Source organism: Nannobrachium achirus (assembly GCF_963921795.1).
Source record: "Nannobrachium achirus genome assembly, chromosome: 6".
Lineage (NCBI taxonomy): Eukaryota > Metazoa > Chordata > Actinopteri > Myctophiformes > Myctophidae > Nannobrachium > Nannobrachium achirus.
In genome coordinates, this window is record NC_137815.1 from 54,129,319 (window position 1) to 54,155,062 (window position 25,744).

Here is a 25,744-nt window from a genome sequence, read left to right on the forward strand (position 1 = left end):
TGGCAGTTGTAAACCGGACTGGCTGGAACTAGTCTCTGTCAGGAAGATGCACTTCCTGGTATCCAGGAACTACTTTCTTGTAGAACTGTTTTAATTGGGAAGTGTCAATGATTTTCATGTAGGCATATTTGTAACCGAAATAAAAAAAGCAAGAAGCCACGCAAGGTTAGCCTGGCATTAGCCAGACTGATAACGTGGAACGTTCCTCCACGGTGTCAGCCTGGAGAAATCAGAAAATGACCGGGCCAATCAGTGACTGCGTTAATTTCACTGTTCAGTTGAAACACATTCACTTATTGGCCCAGTCGTTTTCATATTTCTCATACTCACTCCCTATGGGTCGAAGTCCAGAACGTGGAGGAACGTGTGAGTGAATCCACGTTATCAGTCTGGCTAATGCCAGGCTAACGCAAGGTCTCAGTTTACCTCTATTTTATAATGGCTGAGAAGGTCGGAGGCACTCCGCCGGCACCTTGTGCCTCACAACACCCCTCCTCCATTATAAAATACTCTGTAAACTGCGACCTCTAGTGGCTTATTGCTTTAGTATGGCTAAAACCATTTCCCCAGCTGGCCAGCTGTTCTTAAAGTCTCTGCCTAGTCCATTATATTTCTATATCGAGACAGCTTGTCTTGCATTTTCACTTACATACAGTATGAGTCATGAATATTTTTCCTATAAAACATGCATAGATATCGTTGCTGTCAGCCAGTAACCTTGTATCTCCATAGTTAAACTTTTTTATATTTTTTGGTACATTAGTCTACAGAGCTCACAATGCGTTGCGATGCGTTGTGAGCTTGCAGATCAGTTACTTTTGCACTTTTTGGCAAAGATTTTGAAAGTGAAGTGTGTCTGTGGCTTTTATAATATATTATATAATTTAAATTGAACCAATGTATCTACAAGAGTCTGTGACAAAATAATAACTACATTGGATCCACTGGATCCATCAGTTTTTTTGAGACAGGGACGTGCTGGCCATTGGGAAAAGCGGGACAACTCCCAAACGTCATTCCAGGCCGGTCCAGGCCGGCCATTAGGAAAAAAATACAAATAAAATGTCGGCCTTCGTTCCATTTTGGGGGCTGGGCGGCCACCAAAGTAAATCATCACTGTCGAGCAGAAACCTTGTATCTCCAAGTTTCAAATTTGTAATTTTTTTTGCAAAGCAAAGCCCTGCTTCATCATACAAGGCTGTTGCACAAAGGTAGTGAAAACAGCAGATCTACAAGAACACAACGCCTCGCAACGTGAGGCGTTGTGTGCTTGTAGATCGGCTGTTTTCACTAGTTTAAATCATTTTTTAAATGATAAATACAAAACAAACAGTTTTGGACATACAAGTTTTCCACCCGACAACGACGAATATAACTCATGTAATTGGCCCACTGGCTTGTCACTTGTCATGATCTGAAATGGCAAATCTTTGAGTAGCAGCAGCGCTATAGAGAGAGATCTCTCTCTATGCAATGAGGGCCTCTCCGACTTTTTTCCCGGGCTGAATCAGGGACCCAGCACGTCCCCGTTTTGAGACATAGCCTACAAGGTTTCCGCCTGACAGCCACGATGTGCTGCACAGTACCAGCCACTGCATATTCCATTCTCTCATCTCAGTCCTTTCTAACCGAGGTAAAAGAGAAAGCCTGGCAAACACATGGCAGAGAATAAAGAGCTCTGTTATGGCTTGGAGCTATTGTGCCTACCGCTCAGCCCTGCCACTGCAGCATTACGATCTGCTAATTACATGCAGCACAGCTGAAGTTAGCTTTATGACGAGCCAGAGGGTAGAGGCTGGCAATGGTCCAGGCTTTAGGTATAATGTGAGTAAAATTGGGTAAGTGGGGTTACTTGAAAAGTGCTACTGATCTCTGGTTGCTGTCTGTCTTAAAGATTTAGTCAGTCATGTAATGACTTACACAGATTATTCCAGTGCCGTGATCACGTTCCTTTTGGTGATTGTGCTGTCCTCATTATAATTGTCTATTATAATAAACTATAATGTTTCTGTGTCTAATCTATACATTTATAATTACAAGTAAATTAATTAGTAAAATATAAACATACACCCCTTTTAACACATAGGGTGCCCAGGATTATTCAACATTTAATCGGCAGGTGCCCATGGCAACCCGCCATTTTAGCATCTGGCAAAAAAGTAATCAGAGTAAATGTAATGTCCTGTTTATTTTCACAATAGTATTTTCTTTCAGTCAGGACAGTTTTCTAACAATGAGATTAGAGAAGGCTGCGTTTTAAACATGAAGGTGATTTAAGTGTAACTTATCTGTACTGTCTGTGTGTAAAGATTAATTCAGGCAAACCCGCCTGTTTCATCATCATCATCATCATCATCATCATCATCATCATCATCATCATCATCATCATCATCCCCCTCTAACACTTATCAGAACCAGAAGGGATCAAAACAGCACTCACTCCATAGTCATCTGAGATACCACATCGAACGTGGTAAAATTTGCATTGGCAAAGTTGTCTTTGTACTGTCCCATCTTGATGGCATCAAGCCACTCATCCACAGTGCTGAAGCTGGAGAAGTCTGGGACACTGCGGTCCAGCAGAGGCAGATGAACACTAGAGAATACAGAACAGACAGAAAACAGTCAGATAAAAAGAAAAGTACAGTAGCAAGTATCATATCATGCTTCAGTCGTGACCGTTGGTGGACATTTCAACTGTGAAATAAATTACAACACATTAAAACAAGAAATGTAATATAAGAAAAAAGGCCAGACAGAAATTGAATCCCTGCAGGCCTTATTTGCAAACCAACATTTTCCAAATCGATTTCTTGTAGTGCACTTTCAAAATTAAGTGATAGACTTTAGGCAAGCCAGCGTATCCACTCGATGCCTGTGGAAAATCTGGCCCTAAGTTCTGCAGCCATGCCACAGACGAGAGCACAGACAGGCATAATGGAAATCAGTAAGCCTTGGCTCTCAAAGGAAACTAACACTCGGAGCAGAAGTGCTTCAGACTGTTTTGTTTTGAAAATAGTGCGACGGCTTCAACTCGGGATTTGCCTAAAGCATTCATGGGAAGGATTTGATCTATCAAACCAAGTGGCTTTCATTTACATAACCGCTCGGCGCCAGGAGAAACAAGAGACAGTGTGTTCCGTTGAAAAAACCTGAACCACGGCATGGATGGCACTACACCAAAGGCACAGACATCCTATGTACATTGACAGCAAATAAAATGCGCTAGATCGGTCTAGATGTTATCTACATCAACGTGAAATTGTGGCAACCCTCGAAGCGTGCCTTGTGGGACGCCCGCACTGATGATACACGGATAAAGCACACATACAGTGTCACTCACGCATGCACGCAGGGAAATGTACACAGGAGGAGACAGCGACAGAGAGATGGAGGAGAAGCATAAAATATAATTTATGACACCGCACCAACAATCGCTGCCAACCATCTTGCTCAAAACCGGTAATAAACTAGTCCAATATGTGTCACACTGTCCCTGTCACTCACCCTGAGGACAACGGGGTCATGGCCTTCAGGGTGTTGGGGTTGCGGATCATCTTATCCAGGTTGTTGACGATCTGGCTGAACTTGGGCCGGTTGTTGCGGTCCTTTTGCCAGCAGTCCAGCATGAGCTGGTGCAGCGCGCTGGGGCAGTCCATGGGTGGAGGCAGCCGGTAGTCCTGCTCTATAGCGTTGATCACCTGTAGGTGGAGACACAGAGCTCTTAGGGCTGCTGCTGTGAGGCGGCATGGAGAAAGGGGAGGAGAAGGAGGTGGATCGATGGAAGGGGTGAGGAGGGGGAGGGGGGGGTGCTTTGTACTGTAGAGCAGGGGTCTTCAACGTTTCCAGGCCAAGGACCCCTTAAATGAGAGAGAGATGAAGCAGGGACCCCCTCTACATATGCAGATTTTCATCGACTTGTTTGACAGCACTGTCATCAGTATGTTGGATTTGTGTTAATGTTTTTTCAGACATTTAACCACTTTAATCGTCAATAGTAAACTTGACCTTTCACTCTGTACTTGGTCTCTTTTTAACCTCTACACCAAACCTCTTTGATGAAAATAGCCGATCTACAAGCTCTCAACGCCTCACAGCGTGAGGCGTTGAGAGCTTGTAGATCGGCTATTTTTGGCTAAAGTTCCCCTCAGAATAGGGATGCGAGGGTTCAACGTTTTTAATTGAAAATCCTTATCACACTAGGATTTGGTGGCCACCCTGTATTAACTCTGAGGACCCCCTAGGGGTCCCGGACCCCCTGTCGAAGACCCCTGCTGTAGAGATTCTGGACATCAAATGTTCCAGTGGAGTTCATGAAATGCAATGCCTCGCATCCAATTCTCTGGATGTCCAGAGATAACTGCATTCACAATGGGACGAGCATGATCAGACGGAGACCTTGGCACCGACGTTGAGTTAATGCCTGTTCTGTTTTAACAACTGCTGTCTTCTGCTGCCCTATCTAATACGATCATCTGTGCTTCGCTCCCTCTCGCCATGTGCTGAAACAACTGCTTTATTCATTACAGGGCGTCCCTGCCAGAAGGCGGAAAAGAGGGTGAATGGTTAAATGCTACGTGTAAGCTGCCTAAACATACATACATATAAATCCATAAAGACATATAATTTTGCACATGTTACTTCATTACCTATACTCTTGTTTGAGGAACTTGCTACCGCGATTTAATGACCAGCGTTGGCCGTGCTCTGCCTACCAGCTGATTGGCTGAGAAACATAAGCCCTTGCACCAATGCCTTTCCCGCCTTCCTCTTCCACCCTGCCAACAGTGATCTCATCTCTGCCTGGCATGGGCTGGCCTTTACGAAGTATTTAATGTTCCTTTTCGTGAAAGACACCAGGGACGGGCATGCTTCTGGCCTGCCCAGTACCCGGCCGCTGTTTGTCGGCGGAGGCAGGCACATGAGGTGACGCATAGCCAACAGTGACAAAAATGGTCCCAAGAGGACACTTCTTATGAGGATCCACAATCCCCTTCTCATTATCTGGGCCATTAAAGGAGCTCCATTCAAAACCCAGATTAATCTCATTCAGGAGACCTCCAAACGGGGACCCCGATGGAGCAGAAACTCTATCTGGAGCTGCTAATAAGATAACCGTGGAGGTCCTAGAGTCCCTCTTAGCACATTAGCGTTCACACTTTCAATTTGAAACTATTTTCATTATCTCTCCCCATAATTTGCTCTCTCCTCCGCCACCCAGAGGGAGCCAGCAAACGGAGGCTCACAGTCAAGAGCAGAAATAGTCCACCGAGCACCGCCTTGCATTTCAAATGATCTGATTATCTCTCTGTGGTAAGTGTGGGGGATTTTCACATGAAACCGTGTGTGTGTGTGTGTGTGTGTGTGTGTGTGTGTGTGTGTGTGTGTGCGTGCGTGCGTGCGTGCGTGCGTGCGTGCGTGCGTGCGTGCGTGCGTGCGTGCGTGCGTGCGTGCGTGCGTGGAGCCTCTGTTTAGCTAAGGGGAAGCAGACTCAATGACAAAAGTGGATCTCTGAGGAGTTCAAGGCTGTAATGAAATTCAGGAAGAAAAAAATAAACTGTGTATAATGAGGCATTGTTTGAACAGGGATGGCTGGTTGATGAGTAGAAAGACGACTGTAAAATGTTTATACTGTAGGGTAATAATAATACAAATAATAATAATAATCATAATAATAATAACATTAATCAACAACTAGAAAAATCCGCCAAGCCAGGTAGTGTAGAAGTCAATCTTAGCCAATGAAAATAAAAGTCAGATGACATGACTATAGAGATAATGGGCCTCATTCACTAAGCTGGTCACAAATAATCTGTAAATGAAGTGTGTAGATTCTCTAAACACAATCTGACGTGCGACTCACAACATGGCGTGTAATGAGAATAGGTTAGTTTACAAAGTGTAACCTCACGACCAAAGGCTAATACATTTGGTATAGATATTATATAAGCCCTTTCTACTGAACAATTGCTCACTCACTCACCTTCGCAGAGGTAAAAAGATATCAGAGCTTTATTGATTACTGTGGGGAATCTGTCCTTTGGACGAACCCTCCGCTGTCCTACATTTGAAAGTGAAATGGAGTAATGGACACAGCCAGATCTCCTCCATACTGTATCCTCATCAGGTGGTAAGGGTTGTGGTCATAAATTCATAAATTAATACCGCAACATTGGAGTTGACATGAAAGCCCAATAGGCAACACACAGATGGATCAAATAATTTGTCTCTAAATGCATAAACTGAAAATAATTAAATTAATTTGCATCGTGTCTATACAAGCAATAGATTATTTGACATATCTTTTTATTTATTGTCAAAATTGGGCACAAAGATTTTGCAATACGAAAGCTTTGGTCCCATCGGTCAAAATTCACAGACAAAAAAGATTAATGAATCAGACTTGTAATGTAGGAATTTGTGTAAATGCCGGTAAGTACAAAATATGGACGTAAACAAGCTTAGTGAATCATCATGTGTACCGATTTGCATGATGTTTGGACAAAATCTGTAGAAGTAATAGCAAAATAATTGTTCCACAAAAGTTGGTCTCCAAATGTAAGTTTCACTGAAATCAGACACAGTGGCAAAAACATAGTTTCAGCCACACCTTCGGCCTGGAGGAGACAATAATAATAATAATAATAAAAGGGATAACAGGCAGGTGGAGCTACATACATCTTGATTGGTCATGTCCCAGTAAGGCCTCTCTCCATAGGACATTACTTCCCACATGACAATTCCGTAGCTCCACACATCGCTGGCCGACGTGAACTTCCTGTACTGGATGGCTTCGGGGGCAGTCCATCGGATAGGGATCTTCCCTCCCTGTAAAAAACACAAAGGGCACAACCTCAGCAAGGGGAGAGGAAGCCAGACCGAAACCTGACCGTCACAGTGTCTCGACTCCGGAGAGAGAGATCGTTCATACAAACAATGCAAGCTGTAACCCAAGACTGGGAGATGGATACAACAAAACCCCTGGGACGAAAGTGTAGGACATGGAACACTGTACGAGAGAAGAGGAAGAGGAGGAAGAGGAAGAAGGGGGCATGAACAGGTGAGGAGGTGATGTGTGTTTTGATAGAGGCCAGCAGAGGAAGGGGGCTCACATGTTGTATGTCAGACACAGGTTTAAATTGTGTTGACGAATAATGCTTCGTTTGTTTTAATCTGGTTTGAATACATGGCGGGTGGTAGGATTACTTGAAGTAAGAGTACCTCTAGAGTTCATTGTTTGTCCCAAGTAGGAAATCATATCCATCTGGTAGCACAAGCAGGTAAAGAAATTCACCAAGCTCCGGTGTAAGAGTGGGTGCATGCCTGCGTGTGTGTGTGTGTGTGTGTGTGTGTGTGTGTGTGTGTGTGTGTGTGTGCGTGCGTGCGTGCGTGCGTGCGTGTTGATGAGCTCATGGCTCAGGCCTGATTAACTTTGCACGAAAGGGTCGCGCCTCAAAAGTAGCAGATCCACAAGCTCGCCACAGGTTGTAAGCTTGTTGATCGGCTATTTTCGGTGCGCAACACTACGTGCAACCTAGTATAAAATCAAGTGTCAGTTCTCACCAGGGCACTGGTGTAGGTGGGGTCTGATGTGTCGTCCTCTAGGAAGCGTGACAGGCCGAAGTCAGACACCTTGCACACCAGGTTGCTGTTGACCAGGATGTTGCGGGCGGCCAGGTCGCGATGGACATAGTTCATGTCGGCGAGGTACTTCATGCCCGACGCTATGCCACGTAGCATGCCCACCAGCTGGATCACGGTGAACTGCCCGTCATTTTGCTGGGGAAAAAGAACCATCCAAAAAGCAAACGTTAAAATCCCAGGGACAGCAGAGCAGCTGGGATAGTGGACTAGTTCAAAATCCGATAGGACAGCATAATCCTGCTGGCAGTCTCCAATGCTGCCAAGGAGCCAATGAGCAAGGATCAAAATGACTCTACGGCTGCTATACTGCAGGCTTTCCTTTAGTCCAGAACTCTCTAATGAAATGCATATGTATAGGAAAAACACAAACTTCAGTTGCCTCTGTGTTATTTGACAATAAAGTATTCTTCTATGGATTCTGGGCACCCGGACAAGATGTGGCACTGGGCCACCCCCCACCGCCAACGCATCGAAGTAGCCCTGTATCATCTTGCCTCTCTACAGAGTCCTCTGAAAGCTCCGACCCCACTGAAGTACTCCCCCATTCCCTCCCGCTAGTGGCGCCTGTGCTCACTGAATTTGGCTAGACGGTAATGGTGTGGGCTGGGCTTAAGGCTCAACTGGTCCCGGCAGGGCCGGGCCAGGCTTAGCTGGGTATGACTGGCTGTCTACAGCTGTTCCCCTCCATGGTTTGGTAAGGGCTTTACCCCATGCACGGCCAGTGTCTGGAGCTGCTGTGCAGCTGTGCCTCCAACTGTGCACACCTGCACTCTCTCCGCCACCACCCACCACGAGGCCCACGAGAACAGAGAGGATTCTGGAGGATTGCTGGGTAATGGGAGCATGGGACTGGGTGTGGACAGACGGAGAAAGGCTCAATCTCATGGCCCAGTAGAAGGGGAAAGGGAGGGGACTCTGGTTAGGCTAGTTCTCTAGCTAGCTCTGGCTTGATGTTTCTTGCCGAGCCGTGCTAATGGTCTGTATGGGTATTCTCACATTGAAAGTCTTCTGCGCTCATTAGTCGAACGGAGGCTTCTCCTCACGTTCGCGGCACTCCTCCTGGTGTACCATGGTAATTAAGCAGCATGCATTATTCATGCTTTCCTCGTAAATACGCATCGCCTCCTAATCCCAGCAGTGTGTTTGCATATACTTTAATTGGAAAGATTCTATTCAAAGTCGCCGAGGTCAGTTTAGCAGCTAGAAGAATCCTTTCTGAGAAGAGAGCATGTTATTTGTGCCCCACTGTGGCTCAATGTCCAGTATATGCTTTGTATAAAAAAAGACTCAAAACACTATTGGCTTCACAAGTTTACTTTCTTTGGTTGCTGTTGTTGCCGCAGAGTAATTGCTGTGGTTGTGATCGATCCCTTTCTCTCTCTTTCTATCTTACACTCTGCTCTTCACCACAGGTTGTCCTGCAGGACCAGCAGGGGAAAGAATCCTTCAGCAGGTAGCAAGGTACAGACTGCACTGACCATTGTATAACGTCGTTGTCGGGTGAAAACCTTGTATGTCCAAAACCGTTCGTTTTGCATTTATCATTTTAAAAAATATTTAAACTAGTGAAAACAGCCGATCTACAAGCACACAACGCCTCGCACCGCAAGGCGTTGTTTCCACCCGACAACGACGATAGCATAAGCTGTGGAACAATCGCCCCATTGTGCCTTTTTCCAGCATTTACGCTGCAAACATTATTTCTCGAAGATTTGAGTAGGACGTTACACTCTTCCTCCAAAGGACCATGCCTTTAAACAAAACTTTAATCAACTGTAAACTAACAATCTGCTACCATTCGCTTTTTCTTATGATCACTAATAACATGCTCTTTTCCCTCTCACAGTTCCTGTGGGGTACAGAGCACCAGCTCCGCAGTGTTTCAGTGTACAAACACACCAGCCTTGCATTTCAGAGGCTTTGACATCATCAGCGAACGCTGTCATGAGCTGAAGCGCCTCAGATGCCCGCTGTGCTGTTTTTGAACAACAATGTGCTGTCAAATGTGTTTAGAAAACATCTACATATAGACACACACACACCCCTTTTCCGCCCATATCAAATTCAAGTGTCAGCCAGTGTTTTTGTGCCTCGGAGGTTGAAGGCAGAATGCAAATAAAGATGCTGTTTCTGAACCCTGAGCAGCAGTCAGAACAGTGTGATGACAGCAGTCTGCGTATCGTCTTTCTTGTGGGTGGTTTTGATCTGTACTGTGATCCGGAGAAGAAGAGAATTCATTTCAACTTTTATATATTTTCCTTTGCGAATACCATTGTTTTTTTATTGCTAGCACTGTGTGTACTGCTGGAAGACATTTTCTGAACATTTACCAATATGCATGCATGATGTACTGTAACCGTATCGTGCTGTTTAGGTGAGTGCCCAGAAATCTGTCTTTGATGTTGGAGAAAAGAGTTGTGGGTGAGAGTTGGTATGTCTAGTAAAGTTTTTTGAGGGGTTTTAGTCATGAATGTCATCATGGCTTGGATCGAACTGGTGAGGGGGATATGTTTTATAGAAACAGCCAAAACCGGCTGTGTTTTCTAGTACTTTTAAAATATGTAGACCATATCAGAGCTGCTTTAGTTTAGACAGTAACAGGCAGACATATCTGAGATGCTTTAGTTTAGACAGTAACAGGCAGATTCCACTTTCATGTACAGTATGTTGGCTTGATTTAACCACTTATGGAACCATTTCACCAAATGTCAACCTTTCTTCACATACTCGATCCTCGTCACTAATGCTCATTATAATTATTATTATATTATTTATTAATTATTATTATATATGGCCGAATTTTTGCCATTTTGTGTTTTATCCAAAACACTCTCTTTGCTACTACTGAGTTACTCGCTGTATCAGTCAGATTCTTCATATTCCATTCCAATTGGCTAGGATCGAATTCCAAAAGTCACCGGCCCTGGGTGGCCAACCCAGCAGGGTACTATTAGATCTGCAATTTCTTCTTTTTTTCTTCTTTTCTTTTAACCTATAATGATATGCCTAATATCGGGGATGCCAGGTTGAAAGTGGTTAAAATGTTTTTTTGGAACTCTGGGATTCAGAGTACTGGCAATTGGTCATGCAGTACACTACTGTATAGGTTTCCACCATACCTTCTAAACTAAAAAATAAGTGGTTTATTTTGACAAAGATCATACAATTCCATTTTCCATAAGTCAGCGGTTCTTTCACACTTACTTCAGAAACACGACAAGACCAATTAGAGACAGATGAAAGAATCCTAACCGCCAGTCATATTAGCAGAAATGTGTTCTTACTCTGCAGACATGGTATGACAGACTGGGTGTGGGACTGTGTGACAGCAACAGCTTCTCATTTCCTAGCCAACTTCATTTTCAAACATCTGACAGTTCACACAATTTATGTGAATTATTTATGCAGGCTGAATATGGGGGTGTCCTCTATGTAGAACTTGCACTGACAGAGTATTTTCGTGTCTGGTGGGAATTGAAAGCACAGCTTCCATACACAGCCGTAAGCCACATGTAGAATATCGTCACTGTCGGGCAGAAACCTCGTATCTCCAAGTTTCAAATTTGTATGCTTTTTCGTAAAGTAAAGCCTTGTATGCTTCATCATACAAGGCCGTCGCACAAAAGTAGTGAAAACAGCAGATCTACAAGCACACGGTGCGAGGCGTTGTGTGCTTGTAGATCGGTTGTTTTCACTAGTTCATTTTTAAAATGGTAAATACAAAATGAACGGTTTTGGACATACAAGGTTTCCACCTGACGACGACGATATGAATAATCAGTAACCGTTGCGCTGCGGGCAAAGTTAAAGAGATGGTCAACCAACATCAAAAGCAAAACAGAAATCTTGTTCTCAATATCTCCCCAACTGGGCCCCTGCTCTGCCCCTGGAGTCCCTCATAAGGATCAAGAGGGAAAATAAAGCACGAGAGAAGAGTTAGAACATGAGTCAATAATTGGACGAGACACACTATCTGAGCATTAATAGTGCAGCTTGATTGCATGGAGAGGAAGGGTATCTCTGAGGAATTGGTGATGGACACGATGCTAACCAAGGAGGAGAGATAGGAATTGCGCATGATTAATGCTCTGAATACTAATGTTCACTTGAACTAGGAAGGAAATGCATTAGTGTGTTCACCCAGTGGTGATTACGGAGAAAACGTGGCAGTCAGCGTGTGTGTGTGTGTGTGTGTGTGTGTGTGTGTGTGTGTGTGTGTGTGTGTGTGTGTGTGTGTGTGTGTGTGTGTGTGTGTGTGTGTGTGTGTGTGTGTGTGTTTGTGAGAGAGAGAGAGGGGGACAGGGGGTCAATTATATTAGTGTCATTCAGAATTTAACAAGTATAAGTTACCGACAGACTAATAGTTCAACTGTAATGACATATGATATGTATTTTCACCCATACACAGTTGATGAGTCTTTGCCAGTGCCGCTCTCTGAAAACACTTGAATCAGACTTATCTATCTAAGCCAGGGGTCTTCAACAGGGGGTCCGGGACCCCTAGGGGGTCCTCCAAATCTTTGTGTGATAGAAGCTTTTTTTCTCCTTTTCAATTTAACCAACTTGAACCTAGTGTCCATATTTTGAGAACTTATGCAAAAAATAGCACAACACCTCGCAGCGCGAGGCCTTGTGAGCTTGTAGATCGTCTATTTTTGGCAAAGAGGTTTCGTGTAGAGGGGAAAAAGAACAGACAGTGATAGGTCAAGTTTATTTAATATTGATGGTTCAAGTGGTTAAATATCTGAAAACAGAACCCAAAATACACTGATGATTGTGCTCTCAAACGATGAAACTATATGGTGTCTATGGGTTGTGGGGGGTCCCTGCTTCATCTCTCTTTCGACTAAGGGGTCCTTTGCCCGAAAACGTTGAAGACCCCTGAGCTAAGCCATATAGTAGATGGCTTGTTACTCACTCTGAGGAAAGAGTCCAGGGATCCGTTCTCCATGAACTCGGTGATGATAATGACGGGGCTGCTCTTGGTGACCACGCCCTCCAGGCGAATGACGTTGGGATGGTCAAACTGACCCATGATGCTGGCCTCGCTCAGAAAGTCACGCCTCTGCTTCTCCGTGTAGCCAGACTTGAGGGTTTTGATGGCTACAAACATCTCCCTTTTCCCCGGGAGTTTGAGGTTGCCGCTGCACACCTCTCCAAACTCGCCTGCAAAGAGGCCGAGCGGAAGCAAAGGGACGTAAGACAACAAGCAACACGAATAGCACCGAAACCAACTGAACATGTCCAGATATGGACAATATGCTCTATGCACTGCAGCCATATTTGAAAGAAATTGGGCCTTTCCTTACTTCCTTCACAGGTGTTACCAATGGGGAGAGTGTTTTTTGCAGGTCTTTCAGTCCGAGTGCAGCTGGGTTAAGGCAGCGGAAGCTGCGTGGAGGTGATGAACCTATCCTTATCCCTAACCCTGACCTCAGTAAAACTAACGCTGGTGAATGCTAACCTGGTGAAATGCTAACCTGCCGACGCTGGTGAATGCTAATAACCTGGTGAAATGCTAACCTGCCGACGCTGGTGAATGCTAACCTGGTGAATGTTAAACTGGTCGGACTAACTGGTTGGACTGCTTAACCGAGCATGCTTTTCTGATACACTCGGACTGAAAGACCTGCTAAAAACACTCTCCTGTGACCAATGATACTGATTAAGGCTCTGGTCCATTCCGATCAAACAGAGTCAGGGTGCTGATATTGGGCATGTTAGCTCTCTGGAAACTCTTTGCTACACCAGTGGGTCTCAAATTGTCTGTGAGGGGGTTCCAATGGCCCCTTGGGTCTGTAACTCTGAGTGTACAAATGGAACCAAATTTGGTTCCACTTGTTAACTCTCAGAGTTATGATGGTCCTTGAAATCAAAACGTTTGAGAACCACTATGCTACACTAAATGGAACAGAGCCTTCTTTAGAATCATGTGAAAATAGAGCCTATTGAAGATGGCTAGTGTTTTGTTTTTATAAAAGATAAAATGTTGTTCCAGTTTAACTTAATTAGCACTAAAAGCAACAACTTTCCCCACAAACAATTAAAATGGCCCCACTGTTTTAACATTGTTTAGCTCAAGCTATTGTTTCAGTGCAAAGATTTCCCATTACCTGCACCGATGACCTGCTCAATCTTTACACAAGAGATATCAATCTCTTTGGCGAACTCCCTCACTGCCTCGTTGGGGTCCTCATATGTGAACGGATCAATATAGATCTTCATTCCTGGAGTCACTTGGAAAAAGAAAGAGAGGCTATAGTGATCACTTCTCACATTCAGCATAAGCAAGAAACATCATCATAACACATTCACATGCAATTTGGTAACACTTTCTATGAAGCAGGAGACGAGAACAGGTGCGCTTCCTCTGGTTGCTGCCACTGATTTGGGCAGTGGGTGCTTAGCTCAAAGTACAACTGAATTCAAGGATCCACATGAGTGTAAAAAGCAGCACACCAGACTGAACATACAAGACGGGCTCAGATATTAAGTTCCATTTTATTCTGAACGCTGACGCGTTTCGGCGTGAAGCCTTCTTCAGAGCAAGTTAAAAAAAGTGATACAATTCAATGTGAATCCATTTATATAGGATACAAATAATCATCCCCACCTGTGTAGGGGGGAGGTGCTAGCTTAATCAATTACTGTACATGCAATCTGAGTATCACCATATAAAATGGCAGTTCAGAATTATCAGTACCAATTAAGTTATCAGTATCAAGTCACAGAAAATGAAAAACAACAAGCATAGTTTTTCTTCTCTTTTGTACAATGTGTCATGATTAGAATTTAAAATACATGAAGGAATAGACATCTCAGGGAGGCACGCACTTGGGCCATATGTCAAATCGACCGGCTTCATCAGGAGACCCATGCGTGTTATTTTACGTTATATATAGTTTAATTTATATAAATGTATTTGAGAATTCATTTTCTCCATTGACTTTAACTAAAAATAACCTTTTCCCAGATATGGATCTGATGTCTGACATCAGACATACAGTAATTCCAAATATAGACCACATGAGAATATGTGAGTGACTATTATGATACTTGACCATATCGGTCATTATGAAATGTTTTGTAAATTGTATAACATGTAATAATGATTGTTATGAAACATTATTACCGTAGTAGTCATTATGGGTGCTTATAACTGTGTTTATAATGCCTTATAGACATTTCTTTCCAGCCTCTCCTTGATGTTTGGAATGTTGTGTTAATTTAAACTGGGATCAGTGTGGCGTATCTGATATATATACTGTACATGGTGGTTATGATGACTAGGCACCTCATGGCTACAATGTAACCGTCTGTGAGCAATGACACAGTGATCCCAGTGCTCTCAGTGATGATAAGGTGGGTTAATGGGTGTATCAACTCCTGAGAGTCAAGGTGTCATTAGCACCCATGAGAGAGAGAGAGAGAGAGAGAGAGAGAGAGAGAGAGAGAGAGAGAGAGAGAGAGAGAGAGACGCTGGCTGCTATATCAGCATCGTTCAGCTCTGCTCCAGTAATAAATTGGCTCTCCTAAGTCCTGATGCCAGGTAAATTGGCTTAAGGTGGCCTTTAAGTGTTCGGGGACTTAAAGTGTCCCAGGTTTTAAATCCGATTATTCGGCTCTCACATGCACATCTGGCCCGAAGCCTTCTGAACGGCGACTGTGCTGTGTAGCGGTAGCTAGAGGGAGAGCCTGCATGCACACTGCACACAGTCATAAAAACCTGGCAACACTAGGCTATAAGGAGGAGTGGAGTAGCTGATGAACAGATGGAGAGGATCTCTCCAGGCAAACCCCCATCCTCCATTATCAGAACAATGCTATCTGTGCCCAAGCTGGAGATGCCATCCAAATGGCCACCCACTAATGGATGGCATGGACCACTGAAATCAAGGGCAGACACCCCAACTATGACTGGTGTGAGGGAACGGAACACACACACACACACACACACACACACACACACACACACACACACACACACACACACACACACACACACACACACACACACACACACACACACACACACACACACACACACACACACACACACACACACACACACGCACACACACACACGCACACACACACACGCACACGCGACGAGTTGGCTTTCCCTGACTTAATAGCTGTGAAATGCCTTTGCCACTTACTGGCACTTTGCACACTGATTCGGTGGAATGGAGTTTACTGTATGTAGAGCGATCGCTGCAAACTGATTATATTTCATGGAAATGCCAAGCAAGCCAATCAAAAAGGTCAACAAGATAGAATTAGAGAAAAAAATGAACCTGGGAGTAGGAACAGATTAGTACTTATAAACGTGGAGTGAAATAACAATAAGGCATCACATTTTAGATGAGGCGAGGTTTAACCCATTCAGAACGGGTACACATTTTGTGTATAATTATTTTATGCTTTAACTATAAAAGAATAGCAGATATACAAGCTCACAGCGCGGCACCGAGTGCCGTGCTGCGAGCTTGTAGATCTGCTATTTTTGAAAAATCGTGAAAATTCAAATTTTGACCCGATTCTATAAGTGTCTTTTGAATCCTTCTAAGGTTTTTTGAAAAACCTATGTTTCTATGTCAGCAATCTGGACAGCCATCGTCAAAGAAAGGGTCCTTTTCACTTAACTGGAGCTCAGTTAGTCTGTTCTTGAGAGAATACTATGTCAGTGGTTCTCAAACCTTTTCATGTGAAGGACCCCCAAACTGATATTTATTTGGCCACGGACCCCCATCTCAAAATATTTAGTTCCAGGGACCCCCCAGAAGCAAACTTTGAGTTAAAAACGTTCGCTTTGAAAATACATACAGTATATTCAAAGGTTTGCACACATTTTCACGACTTTTTCAAAAATAGCAGATCTACAAGCTCGCAGCGCGGCACTCGGTGCCGCGCTGTGAGCTTGTATATCTGCTATTTTTCACTGGTTAAAGCAGTCAATAATTCTACGCCTAAATGGGTTAAAATTGCTTCTCCTCATCTCTCGGAATGATTTCTGTGTTACTGAAATGTAGACAGTGCACCACTGTACAGTCAGTGCAGTATGAAAATTGAGAAGTGCCATTCCTTCACCAACCCCATTGAATCTTTTAACAATGGCAAATGACTCATGTGGCATTAGCATGCTAATGGCTTTTTACACGGGCGAGCACTGACCTATTTCCACAACAATAGATTTGGCTTGACTGTGAAATGTGATGATGCAAGGAGCCGCACAGTGTCGAACGCAGGTTATGACAGGGGTAAATCCTTGGCTTTACGGGAGCCGAGTCGAACAAGCGACGTGATTACTCGTCGGGGTGGGCCAGTGGAGTGGGGAGCGGGGCGAGTTAAGCAGAACCAGTCAGGGGCGTCACAAGGGGGGGGGGGGGGGGAGTGGGACTGGGTTAATAGGTCCCAAGGTGGAGGGGCCTTAATCTGCTATTTTTGAAAAGTCGTGAAAATGTGTGCAAATATATGTATTTTTTTAAGCGAACATTTGTATCTCAAATTTTGCTTCTGGGGGTCCCTCCCTGGAACTAAATATTTTGAGATGGGGTTCCGTGGACAAATACATACAATATTCAAAGACTTGCACACATTTTCACGCTTTTTCAAAAATAGCAGATCTACAAGCTCGCAGCGCGGCTGTGAGCTTGTATAACTGCTATTTTTCAATAGTATAAAGCACAAAATGTGAGTTAATCCTTGTACCCAGGGCCCAGACTTTGGTGCGACACCCCTGGAACCAGTGTTGGGATGGAGCCAAGGACACCAGTAGGCAAGGTGGTAGCCATGGAGACAGGTGTGTGAGGCAGCAGCCTGGTTGAACGCTAGCCATGGATACTGACTGTGTCAGACGGTAGCCATGGAGACAGGTGTGTGTGTGTGTGTGTGTGTGTGTGTGTGTGTGTGTGTGTGTGTGTGTGTGTGCCGGTGGGACTGGCGCTGCTGGGCGGGGAAGGGTTTATTGCAGTGTTAATTTTGACAGCAACATTATATTTAGTTTATAGACTCTTGAATAAATTCCATTTAGTTTTAGCCACATTTTGTCATCTGTCTAGTTTTAGTCAGCTAAATACCATGAGATTTTTTGTTGACTAAATCTACAGTTGATTTAGTCGACTATAAATGTATTTTGGCGGACCTTGATGGCGTCGCAATGCCTGATGTTACACTCGGTTGCATGCTGGAAATAGCCGATCTACAAGCTCACAACATTTCGTGCTGCGATGCGTTGCGAGCTTGTAGATCTGCTATTTTCAGAGCGCAGTTCTACTGGACCTCTTCTCCACTAGTCCCTCCCTAACATTTTAGTCTGGTTTTATTTGTTGACGAAATTGTTAATATATTTAGTCTCAGTTTTAGTCCCCATAACGTGGTCTTTGTTTAGTTTTTATTTCACCTTCGTCAGTGAAAAAATGGAGTCGACAAACATTTTTCGTCATAGTTTTAGAAGACGAAATCAACACTGGTTTGTTGTGTTAGACCAGTGGTTCTCATCCTGTGGGTCGGGACCCCCAGGGGGGGTCCCCAAATTATTTTGGGGGATCCCCAGATGATTAGCTTAATGTGAAACATTGTTTTCTCTCTCACAAACTAACATAACGTTTAGGGTATCTGCACATTTCTAAAGTGACAATTTAAGGACTTTTTAATACCTCTAAAATGACAAATTAAACATTGGCCAAATTGTCAAATATTAGAGGCAGAAATTGTGAAAATAGACGATCTACATGCTCACAACGCCTCGCAATGCGAGGCGTTGTGAGCATGTAGATCTGCTATTTTCACAATAGAACCGTGTTGTACAAAATGTAATGGCTCAACTCTTAGTGCTCGTCAGGGTGGGGGGGTCCCCAGGTAAAATTAGTTTGGGGGTCACGGCTTGAAAAGGTTGAGAACCACTGTGTTAGACAGTAACAGTGAGTGAAGAGAGAGAGAGCGTGGATTGGTTTACTCACTGTGGCCACTGGTGTAGTGCTGCAGCTTGTCTGTGTACTCGGACTCTCCCCTGTCGAACGTGCGCGTCCTGTGGGGAAACGCAACGAGCTATAACACCGCTCCGGGGAAGAGTAAAGGGGGATGCTATTGTGGGGCTGTGGCGTGTGCCCAACATGCTCAAAATATCAACAGAAGTCAAGCCTACAGAGACTCCTTTTTATGCCTTATGCTTCATTTGGATCCCCATTAGCTGCCAACGAAGTAGCAGCTACTCTTCCTGGGGTCCACAGCAGACATGACAACACGTATCACATATAAAAATCGTAATAAAAACATGTAACAGTCTCAGTAAAAACATTTTTATCAAGACAATAAACGTCAAGTAATGAAAACTAAGCATCAAAACCCATCAAATTACGTTCTTCTCATCAGTTAATTAACATGGTTGTTATGGTTATTGATCACGTGTTTTTTATGGGTTTCTTAAAACTTGCTTTACTGGGTGCTACAGATAAGATAGTAAAACAGGCCTGCAGGGTGCACAATTCACCACTCATGGATTACCAGACTGAAGGTTCTAAATCAGCCTCGGCTCTAATCACAGATTAGATGATTCAATTCTACCAAACATTTTGTATTTTCTTCAGCCTCTTTTCTTTCTTCTTTTTTATACCATTTCAGCTTGAATGTAAATTATTGTCTTGTAGACAGACTATAAAATACTAATAAATAATAACCATTAGCGTCGCTGGAAAGTAAGCTGCACCTCCTCAAGTACCTGGATGGCCTGCATGTTTTTACAAAGTGTAATTTTAACAGTCCACAGGACCCTGTAAGACCGCATTAAGGAAGTAAGTAATAAAATTATAATAACACAGGCGAGCAAGTGTCTGCTTTTGCCAGCCAGTGCAGATGTTTTATTGCAGGGTGGCTGGCCAGACAGTGTAAACAGATTGCTAGCGGAGGACAGGCTCACCGGTTACAGACGATGATGAGGACGACCACAGCAATGAGGAAGACCAGTCCTGCAGCCGCCGAACCAACGATCAGAGGCAGCTTCTCCTGAATGCTGGTGTTGTATTCCTCTGTACAAAACACACACAAACACACACACATAAAGCACACGACACATATTACAGACAGACAGGGACGTGCAGAGAATCTTAGAGAGGCAGGGGCTGAAATTTCTCAAAAGGGCCTTTTGGATGAAAACATCGAAAATAGCAGACCTCCAAGCTCACAACGCGTCACGCTGCGACGCGTTGTGAGCTTGGAGGTCGGCTATTTTCAATGCTTGATTTCTACACATTGCTTGATTTCAACCTAAGACGCTGCATTCAAGTTCAGGAGAGTTTGGACAAGGCAATTCTCTTGAATGCTGCCTTCAGGTATGGCATGGAAAGAGGGCATATTTGCATTCCTTTCACCATAGTAAAAACTGCATTCATGGTCTGACGGATAAAAGGGCAGGGGCTCAAGCCCCCTTTGATATCTGTGTGTGCACGTGCCTGCAGACAGACACACACACAGTACAGTCACCAGGCTGAGGCATATGGGAAAGCATCTGAGCCATTGCATATGGAGGGAGCGGTGGGTAACAGACAGGCATACGGCAGGGTGAACCAACGGAGATCTTGGCATCTCGATTGGCTGCGCCGACGTCTCTCCAAAGCCCCCACCGAGCGCGCTCAGATGCCAGGGATATGGCTGATCATCTGGCAGAGGGCGTGCGGGATGAAGAAGGAGCGTGTTTGGGTGAGACCCAAACCCAGCCACGCAGCCAAGCACAGGGAACCCATGCTATTCAACACAGGCAAACATGGGCAGGGCCACATATACGCCCCTTTTAGCACCACGTCCAAGCATTAGAGACCCATTTATACTTCATTGTGTGCAGAAAATAGCCGATCTACAAGCTTTTTTTTTAAAATAGATCGGCTATTTTTGGATTGGATAAATTAACTCATTGTCTGTTCCCTGACGAGTTTCCTGAGTTATTTTTTTTCCCCGAGTTATAGTTTTTGTCCGTTTTCGCAAAAAAATATATATATTATTTTATATATATATATATATATATATATATATATATATATTTTTTTTTTTTACTTCCTTCTATCTACTAGGCATGATCGCGATCGCGAAATTGCATGTTTGACCCCCATACCAACCCCATCTTTCAAACATGGCAGCCATACATTTGAAGAAAACATATCTCATGAATGCCTGAAGGGATTTCCAAGCAGATTCTTTTGTTTGAAAGCTGTGAACGGCGTGCATGATCTGTGCATGATTTGTGCATGGGCCTGCCTGCATTATTATTATTATTGTTATTGTGGGTGAATTTGGCATCCTGGCACTTTAGCAGCCATTTTTAAAGGGCCGCATTATGTGTTAAGTATAACTCATAGCTCAAGCATGTCAAGAGGAGATAAAGGCAAGTGGGTTCATTAGCACTGTGCTCGAGGCCGGAGAGGACATTATTCCAAACATAACACAGTATTGTAGTGTAAAGGTCTGACTAATAATTGCTGCAGTGTTAAAACACTGGCACCATAGTATAGGGTTTGTTTACATAGTGATTTGTTGGATTAATAAAATTATGCAAAGCATTTAATGTCTCGGCTTTTGATATTAAGACCGACAGCGAGCGACAGCTAAGCATACATTTTTACAGCGGTAAAATGCTTCTTGTCATTTGTAATTTACGTAAGCACTGCGGAAAATGTAGACACATGCTTTGAGTTATGAGGGACTAAGTAAGTTCAATGAAGCCTATTTTTCATACTGAAAATCGAACTTTTCCAGAACACATATCACTACCCAACATTTAGAATGTCAAACAGACCTAACCTAATCTTTATTATTGATGTTTATGTTTTGGGGCGCACCATGGGAGATCGTGCTAATGCATTTTACGGCTGCAGGGAAAAGGGAGACGTTGGGAACAGAACATGCAGACACAAGCTTTATTCTATTAGCCTACATGAATGCTGTTTACTGTATAATATGCCTGCTGATGAGCAGAGTCCTTCACAGATTAGAGAACTCCAACCTGATCTCTGTGACTCACAAGCTCATTGTTAGCAAGCAACAAACTGCAATGGCTAAATGTCTATGTTCAACATTATGGCAGCGTGAGTGAGTTTTGTGTCAAAACAATTGAGTGTTTGGTAAATGTGCTAGCTAGACAAACGTATACTTTTACAGCCTAGAATAGATCATCTATGGATTAGAGATACTGAATGATGAATATATGGGGTTTTGTACTGTATAACAGTGGTTCTCAACCTGTGGGTCGGGACCCCCAAATTATTTTGAGGGGTCCCCAGATGATGAACTTAATGTGCAACATTGTTTTCTCACTCAACAGTAAACAAATCAACATAAAGTTTAAGTGTATAGGTATCTGCACATTTCTAAAGTGACAATTTAAGGACTTTTTAATAACTCTAAAATGACAAATTAAACATTGGCCAAATTGTCAAATATTAGAGGCAGAAATTGTGAAAATAGCCGATCTAAATGCGCACAACGCCTCGCGTTCACAATAGAACCGTGTTATAGAACATTTAATGCCTCAACTCTTGGTGCTCATCAGGGTGGGGGCGTCCCCAGTTAAAATATGGTTATTTTGGGGGTCGCGGCCTGAAAAGGTTGAGAACCACTGGTCTAAAATGTCTATGTTCAACATTATGTGTGTGTGAGTGAGTTTTGTGTCAAAACAATACAGTGTTTGGTAAATGTGCTAGCTAGACAAATGTATACTTTTACAGCTTAGATCATCTATGGATTAGAGATACTGAATGATCCAACAGCTATAGGGGGTTTTGTATACTGTATAAGATGAAACATATTATTCTCTGATGGTATAATCAAAGCTTAGGAAATGCATAGTATGATATCAGCGTATTGCTATTCCTGCACAATATCTAATTATGGAGTGTTTGAAATTGTTTATGTCACAACACCAACATCATCGGGCAGCTGTCTGCCTCCCTACAAACAGCCCAGCGGTGCTTGGTCGATGGACCACGCATGAGAGGTGATAACAGCCCTGCGTGCTTTGGTGAACATTGACTGCATTCTCTCACCCTCAGTCATGGTCTGGAAGTACAGCTTGCCGCTGTAGCGTCCAAACCCGGCCACAGTCCGGGCTCGGACCTGGAACACGTAGATGTTCCCTGGCTTGAGGCCACGGATGATCACTGTGTTGGTCTGGCTCCGGATGGTGCTGGAGTTGTACTCCGACTGGTCCTTGGGAGAGGAGGGAAAACAACATGTTAAATCTGTGCACATTAGTAATTACAGTACAGCGGCCAAAGGCTAACAATTATGACGTACCTTGAGACTAAAATACTCATTATGTACAGCGTGTGTGTGCATGTGCGTGTGTGTGTGTGTGTGTGTGTGTGTGTGTGTGTGCGCTTGCGTGTGAATATCGCCGTTGTCGGGTGGAAACCTTGTATGTCCAAAACCGTTTGTTTTGTATTTATCATTTTTAAAATGATTTAAACTAGTGAAAACAGCCGATCTACAAGCACACAACGCCTCGCACCGCGAGGCCTTGTGTGCTTGTGCAACGGCATTGTATGATGGAGCAGTGCTTTACATTGCGGAAAAGTGTAAAAATGTGAAACTTGGAGATACGAGGTTTCTGCCCGACAGTGACGATATGTCTCTCTCTCTCTCTTTGTAAGGACCTGTAGTATCAGTACTGTAAATATTTTGGTAATGAGCCAGTCCAAGGGATTAAACCACTGTGCTTCAGAGCTTTGCCCTATTTGAATCCTGCTCCAAGACGTTCTTCCTGTGCCCTCCCCTATACTGTTTCTCCTCTCAGCTTTCCTACTATCTGTCTCATTAAATAAAAACATGGCCGCGTGAAATGAGCCTGCCCATTCTCTTACTGACACTGCGACTACAGCCAAGCTTCAATTTAGCTCGGTTTTTTATACTCCGTTTGATGTGATGGCCAGCCTTAATAAGCTCCTTACAAAAAGGCATATCAGAATGCATGAAACAAAGTTTATACACTGAAACCCTCAGCTTCCATTACTCTGACTCGAGAGTTATGATGGTGGATTTAAAGAGTCATGCTTAAAGGAGTAGTTCACCCCCAAAATGATTTTTTTCCCCTATTGACTAGTCATGCCATGGACACTTGAGTTATCGTCGCATTCTTAAGACAAAAAAACATATATTATAGTAAATTTACCCCAATTGATTCTGGATGGAGACCCAAATGCATGGCCCTGGATGGGGACACAAATAAGGCCCTGGATGGAGAGGGGACCCAAATGTATTTGGGTTGTCAGAATCAATGGGGGTACATTTAGGGTCAAGGGTCAAGTAAATTTACCCCCATTGATTCTCACCCAAATGCTTTTGGGTCCCCATCCAGGGCCATGCATTTGGGTCCCCATTCAGAATCAATGGGGGTAATTTTACTATAATATATATATATTTTTTTCGTCTTAGGAATGCGACAAACACAAAGAAATATTATTGAACTCAAGTCTCCATGGCATGACTAATCAATAGAAAAAAAAATCATTTTGGGGGTGAACTAGTCCTTTAACACTTATGTTGCAATGATTTTTTCTCTTCAATGTCTCGCGTTGCCATGGTTACCATAGACTTCCATGTAATTGTGCAATTGTGTAAAAGGTGCACGCCCATGCCTGGATGATGCACCACGTGTGTAGATGCTGTTCACAGCTTTCAAACAAAAAAATCCGCTTGGAAATCCGTTCAGGCATTCATGATTTATGGGCCATTATGTTTTCTTCAGATGTAAACAAACATGGCTGCCATGTTTGAAAGAATGGGTTGGTATGGGGGTTAAACATGCAATTTCGCGATCGCGATCATGCCTAATACATTTCTGGAGGTCCAAAAAAAAAATTTGAAAAAAAAATTTTTGAAAAAAAAAAAAAAAAAAAAAAACGGCCCAAACTCGGGAAACTCGGGGTTGGCACAGCGTTGGTATCAATACAAACTCGGGAAACTCAGGGTTGGCACCAGATGTGTTAATAACGTATACGCCGTTGTGCGACAAAATGTATAACGTCGTTGTCGGGTGGAAACCTTGTATGTCCAGAACCGTTTGTTTTGTATTTATCATTTTTAAAATGATTTAAACTAGTGAAAACAGCCGATCTACAGTACAAGCACACAACGCCTCGCTGTGCTTGTAGATCTGCTGTTTTCACTACTTTTGTGCTACGGCCTTGTAGGATGAAGCGGTGCTTTACTTTGCGAAAAAAAATTACACATTTGAAACTTGGAGATAGGAGGTTTTCTACCCGACAGTGACGATAAATCAAGCTTCTTCTGAGTCATAATGGAGTCAGAGGGTGGATTTAAAGAGTCAGGTGGATTTGATGGCAGTTTCAGGTCACAGTGATCAGAGCGCCACTGCCATGCTCCTCCCTCAGTTCCAGCACGCAGACAAGTCTGAGAGAAGAGACTATTTTAGCTGTTCCCTTCAAGCCGCAGCTCACTACACACTTCTGAGTCACAGCAGGGGCTGGGACTATTGTTTTGACAGCTCTCATCCAGCAGTGTCTGAGAAAGGAATGATATTCAAAAGAGGAGAGGCGCAGCTAGCTTGCAGGGAAAACTCAACAAATGTCGAGTATCTGTGCATGTGTGGTGTGTGTGTGTGTGTGTGTGTGTGTGTGTGTGTGTGTGTGTGTGTGTGTGTGTGTGTGTGTGTGTGTGTGTGCGTGCGTGTGCGTACAGTATATATGCGTCAGTATCTTGCTGTTGTTGTACATGACCGTGTGCATGCATATTCATTATTATGTTTACACTTGTATTCATTTGTGTGTGCAGTGTACATACAGTAGCATATTTAAATGTTGTGTGTGCGTGCGTTCGTTCGTGCATGTGTTTGTGTGTGTGTGTGTGTGTGTGTGTGGGGGGGGGGGATTTGTGACTAGTAGCATTCATGTGAGAAAGTATGCTGATTCTGAGCTGCCTGTCCCTTGAATACTATTTTTACAGCAGTCAGTGCTCCATTGTTTCAACCGCAAATCTCTGTGCATCAATCCCCCGTGGCCCTACTGGCGCGCTGAGAGCGCCGCCGCTTTCCCACTGACTGACCATGATTGTAATTGGAACAGAACGAGCAGAGGTTCTAAGCACTGTTCAGAAG

At 43.7% G+C, this 25,744-nt stretch overlaps 1 protein-coding gene across 2 annotated transcripts in view; it reads right to left on the reverse strand.

The window, feature by feature from the left end:
* The window catches only part of ephb2b (eph receptor B2b), a gene marked incomplete at both ends in the record, with an annotated part of 219,640 nt that overhangs the window by 1,100 nt on the left and 192,796 nt on the right, over positions 1-25,744 (reverse strand). For both annotated transcript variants that reach the window (XM_080728979.1, XM_080728978.1), the window contains 9 exons: positions 2,441-2,596; positions 3,508-3,701; positions 6,679-6,828; positions 7,564-7,779; positions 12,563-12,810; positions 13,758-13,880; positions 18,606-18,673; positions 19,562-19,670; positions 22,677-22,839. In XM_080728979.1, the coding sequence (XP_080585105.1) occupies positions 2,441-2,596; positions 3,508-3,701; positions 6,679-6,828; positions 7,564-7,779; positions 12,563-12,810; positions 13,758-13,880; positions 18,606-18,673; positions 19,562-19,670; positions 22,677-22,839 (1,427 nt within the window). The remainder of the gene's footprint in view (positions 1-2,440; positions 2,597-3,507; positions 3,702-6,678; positions 6,829-7,563; positions 7,780-12,562; positions 12,811-13,757; positions 13,881-18,605; positions 18,674-19,561; positions 19,671-22,676; positions 22,840-25,744) is intronic.